This window comes from Anguilla anguilla, chromosome 14, assembly GCF_013347855.1.
Source record: "Anguilla anguilla isolate fAngAng1 chromosome 14, fAngAng1.pri, whole genome shotgun sequence".
NCBI classification, from domain to species: Eukaryota; Metazoa; Chordata; class Actinopteri; order Anguilliformes; family Anguillidae; genus Anguilla; species Anguilla anguilla.
Genome location: NC_049214.1, coordinates 15,303,258 through 15,322,059, shown reverse-complemented (window position 1 = coordinate 15,322,059; position 18,802 = coordinate 15,303,258). Strand labels below are relative to the sequence as shown.

The following is an 18,802-nucleotide window of genomic DNA, read 5'->3' as shown; positions in this document are numbered from 1 at the left end:
CTGGGTCTTGTTCAACGCATGTAGTTTTAGCAAGGGAGCATGGATGGCCGACTCAGGACAAAAGAAAAAAAAACAAAGATTCTGCACCTCCATAGGCACACATTATTGTTATGTAATTATCTATTTTCAGGTTCATTATACAGTGTGAGAAGCACTAATGATTTTAGATTTTTTTTTTTAATTAATTAAAAAAAGATATAATAAAAAAATATGATCAAACAATCACATGCAATGTTAAAGCACTTGGCGCCATTTTGGATCAACAGCTCAGACTGACGTCACGATCGCATGATCACGGTTGGACAGACAGATCACATGGTGACTGGATGCAGCACATAATTTCCTGTCCAATGAATGCATGTTCCCGTCTTCTCTTTGCCCTTTTCTACTCTTTGCTGCTCAACAGGAGAGACGTGTGGTAAGCACAGTCTCTAAGACAAGCCTAAAGAGAGTGAAGGCCTGCCTATAAATGAGCACACGGAGAGACGCACTGTCTGCTACAGAAACTGATCCATAAAGGGGTCCATTTATTTACTAACTTTACACCTATATCGTTCTGCAACACAGCTGCAAGTTAAATGCACATAGTCTATGTACCTTCCTGCTACAGCTAGGATCGCACAACTTTACTAAAAAAAAAAAACAGGATGGAGACTGGCCTTTTCGACAGACCAGTATAAATATATTACACTTTGACATTATCTGGGTTAGTCATAAAATTTTCTGGTATCATTGCTGCTTCTTGCCACATCCACACATTGGCAGTCTTACCACTCATAGTTGTACTGTATATTCAGTCATATAAATAGTGACATTTACATTTGTAAATAGTCCTGTATCAGTAGGTTACATTATACAGTTCAAGCCATAATTGAGACCACTTTCAGAAAGGGCTTTTCTCTTGTACTTTTTCTGCTAAATAAATAAAGTGAATTATAATCACAGTTTATTTTAAAACAACATGAGCACTTATTTTAAATATCCCATTTTCTCTTTGTAAAGACTTGGAAGGGTCTGACTTTTGTCATCCACATTTTTATATTCTGTTATAATGAATCAATCCATTCATCAAAAATTGGATTTAAAAATGCATATACTTTCAAAAATGATTCCTGCGATAATGTAAGTCATTTCTGTCAAACATACATCTTGACTGAGAATTCAAGATAAGATGAATAAAAGCCTTATATAAACACTCAATATAAAACCACAAGCTGCTGGTCGCCTCCCTTCTTGAATGCTAGCAGCAGTTCAGATGAGTTCAATGTGAGCCATACAGAGGAGTTCATTAATGAGCTGTTAGGGAGGAGAGGTTGCCGGAGCTGATCTGACATAATGAAGCCTGGGATTCACCCCTCATCAGGCACAGAGCGCCCTGCATACCACGCCCCACAAAGACTGCAGCGTGGGGGGCCTGCAGCGGGAGAGGTGAAGCTTGTTTTCATATCCCATGGTGGGGGAATCTGCCCCCTGTTACTATGCAGGAATTAAAACCATGCCACTTCTTCCACATGCTCCAGTCTGACCGATTAAACTGGGAACAAACTGCCTAAATAAATAAGGGAACCACAGCCAGTCACGTCTGCCATGTTTTCCCCATTCAGTGTCTGTTGGCTTCCACTTTTCAGCAGGTACATGTAAAAAAGGAAAGGTTTTATAATAGATTTATAATGCAGAACATACGTGCATGATCGATCAAAGGCTCATAATGAACAGTTCCAAGTATTATAGTACATTAGCTTATCGTTCCTTTCTGAGTTTAAATGGTTTCTTAATATTTCAAGGACTTCTGAAGTGAATTCTTGCTTCTGCGGCCCAGATTTAGTCAGACATTGATCATGGACATCTAGATTGATACTAAACCGGTGGTGCCAGCGTTGCTAAATGATCCCCCAGGACTGCAACGGTGTGAGTCCATTGGGGGGTTAAGTAAACAGATTTCCAAATGAGAGAAAACAGGAGAACACCAACAACCTGCCTCCTGCATTCAGCATGATAGAAAAGCATATGATGAGATTTGGAATTGGCGTTGTGCACTTTTCATTTTTGCTATCTTATTTTAGTGAGTGAAGAAACTGCCACACCAACATCCCCCGCACTAATTATACGCCAACCTCTAAATTTGGTTAGTTGTAATATCAATTAAAGCAGTAATAGTAGTAGTAGTAGCAGTAGTAATAGCTACAAAGATCTTTGTAGTGCTATCATGACACATGGAAATATAATTCAATTTAACTGATCAACTTGAAAATCCAGTTATGGAATATACAGACATAGACTACTGCCTAAGCAAGAAAATTTATGATGTGGTTCAGTATGGCATGTGTTTGTTTTTTAGCACTCCATTACACATAGCATTCATTAAAATTATACTGGCTAACACACAGGGTGTAACGATTAGAGGCCTTCTCTTGAATGTAATGTGGTTTACATAATTTATGCTGGGTCAGAAATAAAGGTCAGAGTTTCAGATTCAGAAAAAGCTTCATTGAGGTCACACACAAATTTCCAGATGTAAATGCATATGATCAAACAGTTCATAATTAGAAGCATATAATTTTGAAGCATAACGATATTAAGGATGGCAGTGTGGCTGCCCAAGAAAAACTAACTTCATGAGTGGCTGACCATAATTTGGGGTTTCACTGGAGCAGTAAGAGGGGGATAAAAAATATGCTAAAGTGCTGGGAAAGGGAGAATCAATGTGTGTGTCATGTTCTGTATGTTGTGAGGCAGTATTTTTGGAAAGATATAGTACTATTTTTTAAATTAGTGGATGAAGGCACTGTTGTGTTTCTGTTAAAAGCTGTATTAATTATCAAGGTATGGCTACACAAAGAACAGCAAATGGAAATTCATAAACAGGGGCGTTGTATCTACTGTAACTGATTTGTTGACCTGACTCTTGGTCCATGATTGCTCCAGCCACCCTAACATCCACCCCCCCTTCTCCCCACTTGACTATGTGTTGTTACTGATGGAAGTGTAATATTGTCGCTCTTAGTGACAGAGTATAAACAAATTATTGTCTTACTTCCTGGCAGTTTTGACTTTCACTTTATAATACAAATGTTTGGAGATTAACACAATGTAAATTCTTCAGACTATTTGCTGAAGATCCAGCATCAGCACTGCTCATCAAGACAGTCATGGATCAGTAAAAAGTTCCTCTCTACCAAGATCCCGATCTACCGGCATCTGAAGTAATAATAATGAACACACAATATTTTCCTGTGGTCTTTTGCCACCCAGTGGAAATTTTTGGTCATGGCATCAATGACATTCCTTATGATGGCCATTGACATGGATTAATAATAATAATAATAATAATAATTATTATTATTATTATTATTATTATTATTATTATTTTCCATTTTATAAACTGCTTATTCCTAGTTAGGGTTGTGGGAAGGGGGCTGGAGCCTGTCCCAGCATGCAGTGGATGAGAGGTAGGAATATAATCTGGACTGCTTGTCAATTAGTTCTGACAATGAATATAGTTTTGTTTAAATTATTACATGTCAAAAAATCACATTGAAAGCATTATCTGAAGCTAAGCTAAAAATTCTGAGTGAACAGTTTAATGGGAGCTCAGAAAAAAGTAACATGATGTTGGCCTACTTCAATGGAGAACTGAACCTGAGCCAAATGCTGTAAGGTGCCAATGAGAAAATTATTCATCAAAATAATTAGCATTCTCTCTCTCTCCCTCTCTCTCTCTCTGTAAGACTGAGAAGTTATCAGAGTAGATGAATTGAGTGCTGGGTAGAAAACCACTTAGTATATGTTGCTTCTGCTGAACCACATTACAATCAATGTTCAGCACTCTAGCTCAGCCATGTACTTGCACACCAGTTAACTATATTGCAAAGCTCGCCGTTAGGTAGTTTTATTTGGAAAGAGGCCAGTGACAGAACCCCCTTGAAAATGGTACACTACCTGTTACCTATTCCCACATAACAGTTTTTCTTGTTTACTTACAGTACCTGTTCAAAGCCGGTTGTATGTGTAGCATTCGGTCCGTCGGAGAAGCGGATTAGTCTCGGGTGGGCCGCTGGTGGAGAGAACACACGCACCTGAGTTGCATTAGCTAATCAGCCCAGGTACTTAAAGGTGTGCTGCTCTACACAGTTCAGGGCCGAGATCGGGAGCTCACACCGAGAGCGCTGTTATGATTTTCGTTTCGTTTTATTTTTGGAATTGTGTTCGAGGAGGAAAGACAAAGATACTAGCCTAATCCTCAGCTGGGAAGTTTGATGAGCTGGTGCCAGCTGATAGGCGGGCCAGCTACGGGCGGCGCACTGGAAAGTGGTCGTGCCGTTTAACGTACTTTCGTCTTTGTTATTTTAGCTTGTTGTTTTAGTTTATTCTATTTTTTTCCGTTTTTTTTTTTTTGATTATTCAAGATCAAAAATGGAAAAACGTCAAATAAATCAAATCTGCAGTTCTTATATTCACCACATGGTGGTACTCTTATCCATTTAATATTTGTGATGCAATCCTTTCTGAGAGATGGAAAGAGCGATTCTAGAAGACGTGATTGAAGTGTGCTGGTTTCTGAAGTCTATCATGATGGTAGTGCTTGACAATGGTATGCTTGGATGTCTATCTACAGACACAAATATTACAAGCAAGTGATTTCATTAAAAATGAATTCTGAAGTGGATGAAATATATAGAACGTCAAAAAATATCTATTTATAGTGGATTGTCATTCCACCAACCCCCACTGGTTGATTGGGTGCCTGGGGTCTCCTTGCCAAAGCTGCACATGAAGTTCTATGCAAGCTTGTCACGTGGGCTTCAATATGAAAAATAGCAGGTTTGCAACACCAAATGTTTTGAAGGACAACTATGGATGCCTGCACTCTCCTGAAGTGGCTGCAGTGACTGCAACACAAATGTGGCTATAAATAGCTATCTTGTTTAAAATATTGCTTCTTTACATAGTTTGAGTTTAGTGATCACCAAAGTTAACTGGCCAGTTGAGTTTATGAATATTAAAACTGAACACTTGCATTTAATTGTGAATTAGTATTAAGGTAACAGGTACTACTGCCAATGAAAAGAGATGGGTCAGTAGAGAGTCATACACTTAATGAACTTCACAAGGGTAAAAAAAGTAGATTTTCCATGCTCATTCATGTGGAATGAAATGAGGGTATCATTAATTCACCAGTACACATCCAACCCATCTTCTAATACCTCGTGGGAGACAACATTTTACACATGAATTATTCAGATGTCCACGCTCTTTAACTGAACATCATGTTTACACCGAGGGCACAGACGTTCATGAATCCTAGTGCAGTCTCAGAACCAGGGAGAACTGAACTCCAGTTAATTGCAGTAGCTTGAACAGAATCCACCATCTGTTTCCTGCCAGGTCTCTGCATCGCTGCCAGCAATGTGTGTACATAATAAATTTATCTCCATTAGAAGTTATTATTAACAATGCAGTGTAAAGTCAACTGAGGTGGTATCAACCACATTCACAGAGAGGAGAGAGGCCTGGCTGGCCTACTGGCCTGCAGCATCTCTTATGATGGTAATCTATAAAAAAAAAAAATATGGATAGCACAGGTGTGTAATCAGGGGTGCCCCCAGAGATTTCGGGCCCCATGAAAAGATCTCACACTGGACCCCACCACCCCAGGCCACAGCATCTTGTGTGTAACTGAACTGAAAATGCAAACACATGATCATATCCTTAAGCCTTTCTTATATAAAAAGATTCAAACTCTACTCCCCATCACTTTGTTTAAACAGGGGCATAGGAAGTAGAGGGGACAGGGGAGACATGTCCCCCCCCAGTATTGGAAAGTCCCCCCCCAAAGCAGCATCTGTTTCCTACATCCCTTTGCCGAAAAAAATGCGACAACAAAATCAGTCCAGAAACGCATCCAGTCCAATGTTTGATCTGGCACAACACATTGTATTACTATGTTTGACACACTTGCCATGTTACATATTTACATAACATTACACTCATCAGCATTTCAGCATTTCATCTGCACCCCACATTCTGAGTAAGACACATTTATTATGTATGTATTTAGTTGTGTGTCTAAAAACAGAATGATTGCGATGTATTTAATTAATGTATTTCATTATTAGAGGGTTAAATACGGTTCAATCAAGTTGATTAAACGTGGTACTTTTATTCTTGTGCCCTCGTGAGGGTGTCTACTGTTAGCCTGTTACTGACTAGGAGATATCTCACAAACATGCAATCATCAATCAATCAAACTTTATTTATATAGCACAAGTCATACATCAAATGCAACTCCAAGCGCTGAACATAAAAAGTGGAAAAAAGAGTAAGTTAAAAGGACACGAGTTTAAATAAAAAAACATGAAAATGAATAAAGACCAATACAGACCAATAAAAGAAACAACAAAGCCAGCTCTTGCAAATGAAGATGGATGAGGCTAGCATATGTCTGCATCTTTAATACCCATAGCTGCCTCTGGTGGAACAATGGATGTTTCCATTAACTATAATATTGAGGGGGCGGATGGGGCTAGAGGCTGGGGAGAAAATGTGTCCCCCCAATGTCATTCTCAGTCCTACGCCCCTGTGTATACATATTTAATAAATACATATTTGGAAAAAAGTGCCAAACTCACAACTGAAACTATTTACATCTATAATTATTAACTATTTCAACTACACACGAACACACATTTGATTTATTCAACATACTATTATACCAGCATGTATGCATGTGTCTTCATATGTAGAGCTCACAATTGCTGAACATTTCTCTCATATAACTGTCCTGTATTTCAAGTGAAGATGAGGAACAAGAATGTGTGTGTCTGAATTTATTCTGATGTAGAGGGAACTTGCAATTAGCTCATTCTAATCACTACACTGATCAGATACATGGGTTGATGAGTCTGTGATGCACAGGCACTTCGGGGAGGATAAGAGAAATGGGGAAAATTCAGATCAGACAGGCACTGAATGAAACAAACGTTTTTTTTTTTTGTTTCCTCAAGATGGGTATTTAGAATTGCAAAAATAAATGTACAGATTCTCGGGTTTTATTAAAGGGTATTCATACATTTTTTGTTAGAATTACATTAAGGTGTGTCTGATTAGCAATTGAATCAAGCCAAAGCAGTGCCTCATCTGTGAAACCTGGCAGTGGGCGTCTTATAGTTTGGGCATTTAATGGCTGCCACAGGTACTGGCTCACTTGTCTTTATTGATGATCTAACTGCTGCTTCATCCAAGACTATGATATGACATAATGTAACAGCTGTAGTTTTTCAAAGCCAAAAATGGGAAAATTTGTGATTAGTCATGTCATTCACCTGATCTGAATCTAATTGAACATCAATTTCATATGCTGAAGAGAAAAAACTTTAGGCAACTAGCTGTAGCTGAAGATGGTTGTGATACAGGCCTGGTAAAATGTCACCAGAGAAGATACTGCACCTGGTGATGTCTATGGGTCCCATACTTCAAGCATGCAAAGGATGTGTGACAGTTCTAAACATGACTACTTTCATTTACACAGTATTAATATGCCCCAAACATTATGGTGCCCTTAAATGGGGGGTGGGAGGCAATATATAAAAAGTACTGTAATTATGGAGAAACAAAAGTGCATAAAAATACACAAAAAGCTGAGAATGTGCACATTCACCACAGGTGATGTGTTAGAAAATTTACAGTGCATACCACATAATCCTATTTTTGACAATAAAGTGCTCTTCCAAATTCTTGACACCCTTGATGAGGATGAGCAAAGAAGGCTGTATAAAAGAAATAGTACAAGTAATGGGCTCTATTGGATGCTAAAAAAAATAAATTTTGTATCCTTTCATACTAAAGCGATTGTTCAGAAAGAAATGTTTGATTTAGCAAGTTTATGTGTACAATTATTCACACCCATGTTTTCTGTATTTTGTGAATAATTACTGCACAATGATAACACTACGGAGCCATTTTTGAAAGTGTTTCATGAAGTGAAGGATGAAGAATATATTGGTGGGAGGGGGGAGGGGGTGGTTAAGCAAATGTTTTTATCCTAAACTGAACTTTGTCATTAGTGTCTCCAAAATTTTCATGATAACAAGGCGTGTTATTGTTTGCTGTTAGAAACATCACAGCTTTTCAACCAGGAAGCTCATTACTGTGAAAGTGTAATTAGGTAGCATGCATTAAGAATCAGAGACAACATTAATAAGGCTCTTTATAGTGCTGAAAAGATCCTCTAATCAAGCCAATGTTTTGCACCAGTGAAGTGACGAGATGTGAGATTCCACACAACTACCTGCTAATTAAAAGATAATGGTTTTTCTGTGAGGCTATATTACATTACATTGCTTTAGCAGAGGCTCTTAGCTAGGAAACTATGCTAACCAAGAACAAAAGTACAAATTCTAAATAAATACAGCCTACATCCATACAAGCCAAAAAGAAGCATAAAACAGTCAAAAATATAACCTGAAATTGTTAAAATAACATAATTAGCACAATTAGCACAAAAGGAGGATGTGCAATGGGGTAGGGATGGGAGCAGAGCCAAAATTAAGTCTGAAGAGGTGGATCAGAAGATGATTCTGCTGTCCTGACTTTAGGAAGTTTGTTTCACTAGTCTGTTTCAAGTTTGTTTGTCCATTACAGACAGCCATTGCGTGAGGGACGGTGCGGCCAGTCACCTCGAGGTTGCAGAATGCACATTTGTAATGGGGGCGTAGAATTTGGAGATTGATTGGAGATATAGAGGGCCTTCTCCATTGCCTGCACTGTGAGCTAGTGCCAAGATCGTAATCTTAATGACAGCTGAGACAGGTATCTAGTGGAGTGCACTTAGGAAGATGAAAGGCAAGTTGTCCGGTTGCACTCTATGCTAGTGGCAGGGGTTTAGTGGCACAACCAGGGAGCATGATTAGATGATAATTGAAATAGTCCAGGCATGAGAGCAATTTTAAAGTTAATACAGATTGAAACAGATGATAAGTCTGCTTAAAAAACCATGAAAACTATAAATAGCCCACATGCTGCAAATTACTTTAATGACCCAGAGATGCAACCGAGATAGTATACTTGTCATAGGCATGCATTCAGAAGTACATAGATATACTGTATTAGTTGTAAAGAAATACATTTTAAGTGTTGCAGCTGTTGTTGGATTGACCTTGAGTATATGTTGTCATGCAGACCGGTCAGCACTAGACTTCTCATGGACCATCTGAAGCAGAAGAGAGAACTTCTGTTTGTTGGATGAGAACAGTGCACCCCTGGATCCAGTCAGGGAGAAATGCCACCAAGGCTAGGCAGGTTGGAGGACTGAAAGAAAGAGTGGGGTGTTTGAGCTGCCTGTGTACAAGAAAAACTATTTTTCATGCTCCTCAACTTCATGCCACCAACTTTGATGATGAAAATATTCAATGTAGGCTACATTTATAGGAATAGCATATTTTTAAGCTTGTGTAGCTGGTATTTATGTGCTGCTGTTGTGTGCAAGGGACTTGTCACAGAGACGTTCTTTAAAAAAAATTCATCTGCAGCTTTTCCAATGCCTTCTATGTCAAGACAATGCGGTGCTCAGAACACACATTTTCCTGAAGGCACCTGGAAGGGATGCAGCACTTGTATATAGTAGTTTGCTTCTCTGTCCTGCGTCATCCCATTCTATATCTCTTTCTCTCACCTGAATAGCATGACAGCAATGAGCACAGACCAGCACTGCATGCTTCAGCCTCGCAATACAACACATCAAAGGTACCTGCCATTTCCTTAGGCTTGAATACACCTGCATTACAGAGGCTCTGAATTCAAATTTCTTGCATTGTATTGCTCATACATTAAGTTTCCCTCAGCAAAGCCAAATGCAAAGGAATGTGGCAATTGTGGAAACTCCGACCAGCTTATGTCAGCCACAGGATGACAGAGCATATCAATGAATCAATACATGGCATTACTAACACAAACACAAGATGATTGTACATTAACTAATGATGGGTGCACATTATTCAAATGTTTATTGAATGAAATAACTATACATAACAGCAGAATGTGCATGTAAATACAGTAGACAATATTTAAAACACCAAATAAAATGTGGTGAGAATGAGACTACTGGCAGTGTGCCATACAATACACAGAGCACATAGGTTATCGTAGCAGGTCACGTCTAATTGATATTTTAATAATTAACTAAGCCATGCATTGTTGCAATTATTCACAAACAAAACATGATAAATTCAGCAATCACCAAAATCAATTCAACAAAACGTGATGCGAAAACACTTTATTTGCTAGTCAAATCTAAGGAGAAATGTTGAGTAAATCAATGCATTTGACTCCGGAATTATTAGGCTCCACCAATGCATGCCAGGTGCCTCAGTGTCACTCTTTCAGCTGAGCCATCAGTGGAGAAGGAGGGAAAGGCAGAAAGGCAGAGCACTGCTGAACCTCCTGCACCTGGCTGCCAGCACTCTGTCAAAAGCTTTCCATTTTCAGCACTCACTTAAGCAAGCAGCAGGGGTCAGTAAGAGCATTTGGCTCACAGCTTCCGGAACCACAGCCTTTGTCCTTCTCCCTCTCTGCTTTGGTTTCAGGAAAATTAAGCTTGTTGGGGCAATTTGCATCTTAAATTAACTGCAAGCATGCTGTGCGCACATGCGTCTTCCAGTAAACGGAGCACATAGCCAGATCCTGTGAGGCAGTATCAGAAATCAGTACACAGGAGAAAAATATATATTCTGATTACAGGTTCATTATAAATGCCGTAGAATAGCTATAGAAGCTTTCAGTAGAAAGCCTATTGAAACTTGTATAAATATATGCAGAATTTGGTTGCAGTAGTTCCAGAGGGCTTCCATGATCTTTTGAAATACTTGAAATGCCACCAAATTCCATATCACCTGACCAGATGTGGTTTCAATAAGCTAAGTCCTTTCTTCTTAAAAAGGGGCAGTTGAGGATCACATACTCCACTTACTGACATTTTCTTTCTCCAGCCCTGGCCCTTGGTGTATATAAACCGACCAGGCTGTAAATGAATTAATTGCAAGCTTCAGTAATTTGAGACATTGTACAAGCTAACTTACTCATGGGTCCAAATTATTGTTTTTGTTTCAGAAAGCATATGTAAGCTTGAAATGAGGGATTGTGTCATGCATACTCTAAGAAAGGAAACAAATAATGATATGTCAAGCTTAAGGGCTTGATTAAGGTTTCCACCAGAATGATAGTTGTTAACAATCAATGTAGGCCAATTAAACTGCCTGGATGAGTGAATGTGGTTTATCCTGCATCAATATTACTGCTAAAAATGTTTTCATCTCAAGTCAAGGAATCTTCTTGGAGACAAGACTTACAGATATTCATCTCACACGTTGGAATAAATGAAAAAGACATGACCTGGAGGCATCTCAGGAGATTCTCAGGGTAGGAATCATCCAGTACTTCCCCGTGCCCTCCAAGGGAGGTTCATAGCCAGGGAAAGCTTTTTGCACTACAGATACAACCACATGTCTTGTGAAATCTACACAATTGTAATGCACTTCTATCTTTGTGTTTTTTTCATGTCTTTTATTTTTAATGAATATAGTGATTTCATGGGAATATCAGGCTGACATACTTCAAATGAATGTTTAACTTAGTTATGACTTCATTATTTATATGGAGCTGTTCTATTCAGGAACCAAATATTTGCTGTTCCTGTCCAAACTATTAACAAGATATTGTTCCTGCCATCTTAAACATTTTCAACTTTTCCCCTGAAGTGCCCTGCCTCAACAAAGTTTTTTTTTTTTTTACTTTTCATAAAAAAAATAAAGGAATCATGCCATTTGAGATTCAATAGTTTAGATAATGCAGAGATCAGGAAAAAAAAAAACAGAACATAAGGAAATGACAGTGAAACTTGAGGGAAATGATGATTTTGAACTTGTGGAAGAGGAGAATTGGCTGATAAAATTCACGGCCATAATTAGCAGTGGTATGTTAATAACATTTACAACCTTAGGGCATGGCCAAATAGATTATGAAAATGCCTGTCAGTTCTCTAGATATAATAGCTGCTTCACTATTTTCTCCCCGAAACACAGCTGACAGTATGAAAGTTTGAGAGTGAATCCACCATACACACACATGCATACAGGCACACACACACACACACACACGCACACAACACAACACAACACAATTTTAAAAAAATTTCTTCAGTAAAAATAGTTTAAAGCAGATTAACCAGGTTGTTGTGTCATACCATGTCATATCAGCTGAGGCTAGATAACTAGCTAACAATAAAATGATAAGTCTTAACATGCAAAGGTGTATTTATTACATGTAAAATTTTCATTTCCATGGGAGGCCACACTGGGGGGGCATTTTAAATAATATCTTATTTTTACTGAATGAAAAAAAACCCAACTGAGGGGCTATCAGAAAACACAGCCTGAAGTGGGATGGCAGGAGAGACGCACGGTGGTACATGCAGGGGTGCACAGTGGTGAAATGGTCTGGGGGACAGGGCAGCCACAGGAATATATTCTCAGCTTCTGCCTCTGGGGAAAAAGCACCGGGGGTTAGCTTTTGCGTGCAATGAATTCCATGGGAGTTCACCGTCAGAACAGTTGGGCCCTTTTTGGTGTGGAGTCGATGATGACTTGCCTGCAGCGGGCATAGATGATTGGTGGTGGTTGGCTCCTAATAACTAAATAATCATGGCATTTACTGCAGCGCTGCCCATGCTGAGCTGTGTGTCCACAGGCCTGGTGGTTCGGTGCATTGACAGAGGTGGAGAGAATGTGAAAGAGGAGAGCAATGGGGTGGGGCAAGTACTTCCTGCACCATAAAGGACAAGGTTTGTATAGATGTGGCTGTAAAAATGGCTTTTTGTGCAATAATGAAAACATTTCCATCTATGGAAATATATAACTCAGTATATTAAATGAGTATACAATAGATATGTATCAGAAAATGGTTATTGGACAAAGTTTTTGACCCTTCATTTGGACATAAATGACAAAGGCCCTGTTCAGACCTGTACTTTGTATCCAGATATATCCAGATTGTGTCTAGATTCAGTCGAGATGGATGTCAGTTCACAACTGGCATCAAAATGCATCTCCACATGCGTCTCGAGTGACCACCTGTGATCGGATCTCACTTCCCCGCTCAATATGCAAATAAACACGTACATTATTTCCATTTGCAAAGACCAAATGGGGCAAGAGGCAGCAATGCACTACCTGTGCCTAGTCTGCCGGAAATTAAAAGAAGAAGAAGAAGTTTGTGAAGACACGCGGGCACGCGGGCAAAATCAAAACAAAAGACGCGCGAATGAGTACGTACTTCCGCTTACGCAGAGGACATCAGTTGACTAGGTGGTCCATCAAAATGGTATTTTCGCCATATATTTTTACGTGCCTGAGACATTAGGTAATTTCACGTCTCGTGCCACGAAGTGGGAGGGCAGCTGCAGCTGGGGGTGTGTCAGTCAATATCGCATGGCGCAGTGCAATTTTGTTAGCTCATCAGAATTTGTGGGTTAGTCCAGTTTGTCATTCGCACTGTTCGCCACCCACTGGCCCAGACCACATCTAAGGTGTATGGCGCAAACCATCGTCAAGCGGATTGCTAATTTTGGGATTTCTAAATTCAGGACAGTTTCCTGCATTCATGTTTCACAGTCCATTCTAAAAGCAATCACCGGTTTTCATGGATCATGTGCTGTGTGAGGTAGAAACCCGGTTTTAAATAATCAAAATAAGTGTATTTAAAACATGGCAAAACCACCACTCATCCAATCGTACTCAGTTCAGTTAAGCCATTCCATTGTTGCGAATTAATGATGGACATTATAATTTGACAAAGTAATGACAAAATGGACCAAGATTTTTTTCCAACCTGTGTATTTTAAACATAAAAACAAATGTTACACTACAAACAAGACATTCTTTCATATTTGGAATTGTTAAAATCCATGTGGAATTAAGCATTAATACACATTCCAGGAAAAAAAAAAACATTAAATTTGGTATAATGTTACACTGCTGTAACATTTAAAAAGTGATTAAAATTCATACTTACTTCCCATACTCACTTTCCTAGAACTTAAACTTTTATTAATGTACATTCTAAATTGAACAAAGACTTTCTATTTTGAATGTAAAAATACACATTCTAAATGTTTTGTAACCCCTTGGTTTTTGCGAATGACCCACTATCTAGACCGTTAGGAGAGTTTTTCATTTATTTACCAGGTTACATTGCTCTGATTTCAGAGTGGACAGTTTGTCTCCTTGTCCTACCATCCTGCTGGTGTTGCAGTACATGGACCATTTTTTAGCACACTTTTTAACAAATTGAGACTGATGTTGCATTGTCGTTTTTATGTGTGTAATAAACACACCTGCATTCTCTTAAAACAGGAATACACACAGGTTACATGTAATTAATTCACACATTACTGGATTTCTCCAGTTGGTAACAGAAGAAAAAATTAATTGAAATAAATGTATAGCTGCTTTCCTTCCCTTTTCCATATAAAACAACTAGATTAATATATCACAAAGTAAATAAAGTGCAACTGACTGCAAAACACACCACATAATATAACTAGTTCTTGCTGTTTAACTTAATTATGGTTACATATATTTATAAAAATGTACAGGTTCACATTTTTGTATCTGAGTGCAAAATATACATTTATTCAGAAATTTATTTTTTTCCTTTCTTTTGTTTCATAAACCAAATAAAATTAAATACATACCCCTAGATTCCATCAACATCTGTCCTTGACTTTAACTGGAAAATCCATGTGAGCACAAGTGTCACATTCTTCATTGCAAATAAGATTTATAACAATATTATCTGTTTTTGCGGAAATAGCCAAACTACATTTGTCAAGAAAAAATAACACTTGTTATAATAATAGTTGTCAGTAAAGACAAGTGATGATTGAGCCCAAGTTTTAGTTTTTTGGCAAACAGTAAGTAAAGTATACAACAATTACAAAGTCACTATGAATTAGCAGCAGTGTTCACCAAAATTTAAGAAATGACAATTTGTTAAAACAACAGGGCTTCATTGTACACGCCAAAAATCAGCATCCAAAATATTAATAATATCCATGATATAAATTATAAGGATATTAAAATAAGATATATATATTTTTCTTAATTGACTTCACGTTTCAAATTCTCTGGCTTGTTTCCAAGGTAAAAGAAGGCAATAAACTGTCTGTGGCTGTGAGAGTATCAGCTTGTACAGATGCTGTTGATTGTGACGATGGCTGGGTCCACCGGGCCCATCTCTTCATTTTCGTTGATGCACAGCTGGTAGCCGCATCCTCTCCTCCTCTGCATTGGCGGCACCTTTGTGGTTGGCTTGGCGCGGGGCGGGAGCAGGAAGCCCACGCTGCCGGCGATCAGCATGTGCCAGATGCTGTGGATGTAGAAGTAGTTCTCCTCCGTCTCCACAAAGGCGTAGAGGGCCACAGCGGAGGTGGCAATCATGATCCCCGGGAAGAGGTAGAACACCCAACGCTTCCAGGTGGGTGGGTAGCAGCGCCGTCTCCGGATAGTGCGAAGAGTCTGTGTGTGTGTGTGTGTGTGTGTGTGTGTACGTGTGTGTGGGAGAGAGAGGGAGAGAGAGAGAGAGAGAGACCAGTGAAATATACTAAATCTGCCACATTAATGTGCATGCATAATGTATTGTATATGCCAACATGATAAGTAAGTAATATGCTTTTAATTTCCTTTCCTGCACTTTCTCACTTTTGAATGCCACTTTAGGATGAATGCTCATCAAGCCTAAACCTGTCACTCACGTGTCTGACACAGATATAGCAGATATAGCTTACTTTTTCATTATCTAAGTAATGTTTACCTCATAGGCCACATGTGGAAGAATGGCTAATTGCTAGCAGCCATTCTGTTGGAATAATTTTAGGGATAATAATGACAGATGGACTCTGTTTTCTGCTCTGAAACATGATGAAAGGTACACTATGACAAGCTGAAATGATTACCTGCATTTTTATTCCATTACAATTTTTCATTGGGAATCAAGTCATCAAGTCACATCTTCATTTTATGATACCCACAGTGCATACAGGTGAATGGATGGGGGCTCCACTGCAAGCTAACGCTGATTAATATTTAGTTCAAAATTCCTCCAAAGTTCTCCTTACCCAAGCAATGGTCATGATCCCCAGGGCAAAGAGGCTGGGTCCCAAGAGGTTCCAAAGGCCATGTCTGTCTAGCTGCAGTGCCATGGACAGTAACATTGCCCCCAGCAAGTACAGCACCTAGCGCAGGAAGAGTCCAGGGCCTTATTAACATTGCAAGGTCAGAGAGAGTAGACAGCCTTCCTGACGCAGCCTTAATGAGAAGCTCCCCAGCCTTCTTGAGGAAGTACTTTCCCCTGATCCGTGTGTTTACTCTGCACCTTTGGCCTATTGTTATAAGCTAACAGGTACCTGTGAATTATCCTGCCAGTATTATCGACCAACATAATAAAAAATGATTGGTTGTCCTACGTGTGTCAGGTAAATGTTGGGTTTGAGATTTCAAAATGCAGATGATAACTCATCTTCCCACAACAGAAGCTTTAGTAAGTGTTTTGTGAGTTCGTATATACGTATCCTGAATATCTGATGACTATTCATTAGAATGTATTAGTTTTGTGCATATTCAGCCTCACATTTAGTTATTGCATTTCTCAATGCTTGCCTGTGAAATATATAAACTAATCTGTTTGTGTGCTGTATAAAGCTTGTTCAAAAGCATTTACCATATAAATTAGACAACCATGAACTGACACTCTTCTCAGACCCATTAGCTATCATCACCGACATGCTTATGGGCTGTTCAATGAAATGTGAACAATTTTTTAAACAATTTTAAAACAGAAGTTTCAATACAACATAAATTGAAAATTGTCCTTTGAAGAAACAGTGACCCACCTGTTTGATGACAGACTTGAGTCTAGCCATGGCGATGACTGTGACCCACACTGACATGAGCGACCCCAGAAAGTCACAGAACTGCAGGACGTCATACTCCATGATGCAGAAGACCACAATACCTGGCTGGTCACACGCGTGGTAGAACTGCAGAGGAAATGCAAGCAGGACCAAACCCTTCTGTAACTATATAGCACATTTCTTAAAGTTTGATGCACATTATTACATTTTGGCATGCAGGAGATGATCTTATCCAGAGTGACTTACACAGTTTCCATTTTTACATGCACTCCATTTCTACAGCTCAATATGTATTGAAGCAAATCAAGGTAAGTGCCTTGCTCAAGGATATGATGAATGGATATAAATTTTAAACCCACACCTGGTACAAGACCAGTTCTTTAACCATTATGTTAAATTTCAACTGTACCACAATACATTAACACACTATAAACAAAACAAAAGAAAGAAAAACTACAGTACATATATCTTGTATAGAATGCAAATTGACTTTAAGAATTACTAAATTAAAGAACAATTGAGCAATTGAAAAAAAACAAAAAAACAACAACAAAAAAGCTAATCTGCACCTTACCAATGCAACTGACAAATATTACTTGGTGCTCTGCAAATAATTCAACCCCTGCAGTCAACCTCTCTGAAATTAAAATATCAAAGAAATATTATAACCAAACTCAATTAATATTAATTTCAGGCTCCACCAAACCATTGAGGGTTTCTTTCTTAGAAAGAAGTCCTGCTTTCTTTATGTAAATGTAAACAGCCGCAGCCCTTCTAAATCCCTGCGCTCACAGTAGAGAAGAACATGGTGAAGATGTAGACAGAGGCCTCCAGCAGATAGTGGCTGCGGATGGCGATGGCCACAGGAGGGACGAACATCAGGTTGCTGAGACACAGAAGCAGGGTGGACAGCAGCTGGAAGCCGTAGGAGTATGCCTCCGAATTATCCGTGCATCCCCAGCCTTCCCAGCCTGACCCATGGAGAGGGGAGGGGGGGGGGGCATACAAATTCAAGAGTTTTTCAATTACTTTTATTTACAAATCAGTCAATTTTGATTAGACACTAATCATATGCTTGTCTGCATCCTATCTATACCACAGTTACTACAGCAAGAACAGGTTAAGTGTGACCATAGAACTAGAAAACTAAGAACGATTTTTCAAGTCACAAAGAAGACTAATTGACTTATCCTAGTTTCATGAAAGTCCCACTGTAAAACTTGAGCCCTGTTTAATTTGGGTTTAACTGAAAGATCAGAACTGCATTATTCATTTTATTAGAAATGCATTTTTGATTGCATTATTATAGCAATCTTTCTAATTAGGCAATGGTTTGGTTGATTATTTCTATTACACAGGAGATGAAGGGGCAGATTTAATTGCATAATTTGCATTTGCCGGCAATTATCTATACTTGACATTCTGTTTCCAATTACTGGGACGTTGAAACATTGCTGTGATTAAAGACACATCATCCTAAAACTATATGCATCTAAGGTCAATCATTTAGTACACAAGAGATTAAATATTGTATATTGAGCGGTCAGCTCAGCCAACTACATTTATACGGAGGCATATCTACTGTGGACTTCCATTTTAGGTATTATTTTACCTGCTTTACATTCACAAGCTGCATACAGGTAGTTGTTGGTGCGGAGGAGTTTACATTGTCCATACGTCCCACAGTCATTTATACAGGGAGTGAGGTAGGTACGTAGGTAAACCTCTGCTGTTACATTGCGGCATGCTTGAAACCTGGAGGTTAACACGTGACGAGAAGGGTGACATGGTGAGCTGCTGTGTCTCAACTGGATGCTAATGTGAGGCCTCTTTCAAAACTGG

General features: G+C 38.9%; 1 protein-coding gene and 1 long non-coding RNA gene across 2 annotated transcripts in view; both read right to left on the bottom strand.

Annotated features, from left to right (window-relative positions):
• Positions 1–504: 504 nt before the first annotated feature.
• On the bottom strand, positions 505–4,292 carry LOC118213233. The gene is made up of 2 exons (XR_004762374.1): positions 3,987–4,292; positions 505–1,620 (listed from the first exon to the last, which is right to left on the bottom strand). It is a non-coding gene; the product is annotated as an uncharacterized LOC118213233 (long non-coding RNA).
• A 10,851-nt stretch (positions 4,293–15,143) lies between these two features.
• LOC118212347 (transmembrane protein 8B-like) overlaps positions 15,144–18,802 on the bottom strand; it is a 49,553-nt gene continuing 45,894 nt past the window's right edge. The window contains exons 9-13 of the mRNA XM_035390130.1: positions 18,573–18,715; positions 17,753–17,931; positions 16,940–17,086; positions 16,166–16,282; positions 15,144–15,566 (exon numbers count right to left, since the gene is read on the bottom strand). Of these exons, the coding sequence (XP_035246021.1) occupies positions 15,231–15,566; positions 16,166–16,282; positions 16,940–17,086; positions 17,753–17,931; positions 18,573–18,715 (922 nt within the window). The 3' untranslated portion in view covers positions 15,144–15,230. The remainder of the gene's footprint in view (positions 15,567–16,165; positions 16,283–16,939; positions 17,087–17,752; positions 17,932–18,572; positions 18,716–18,802) is intronic.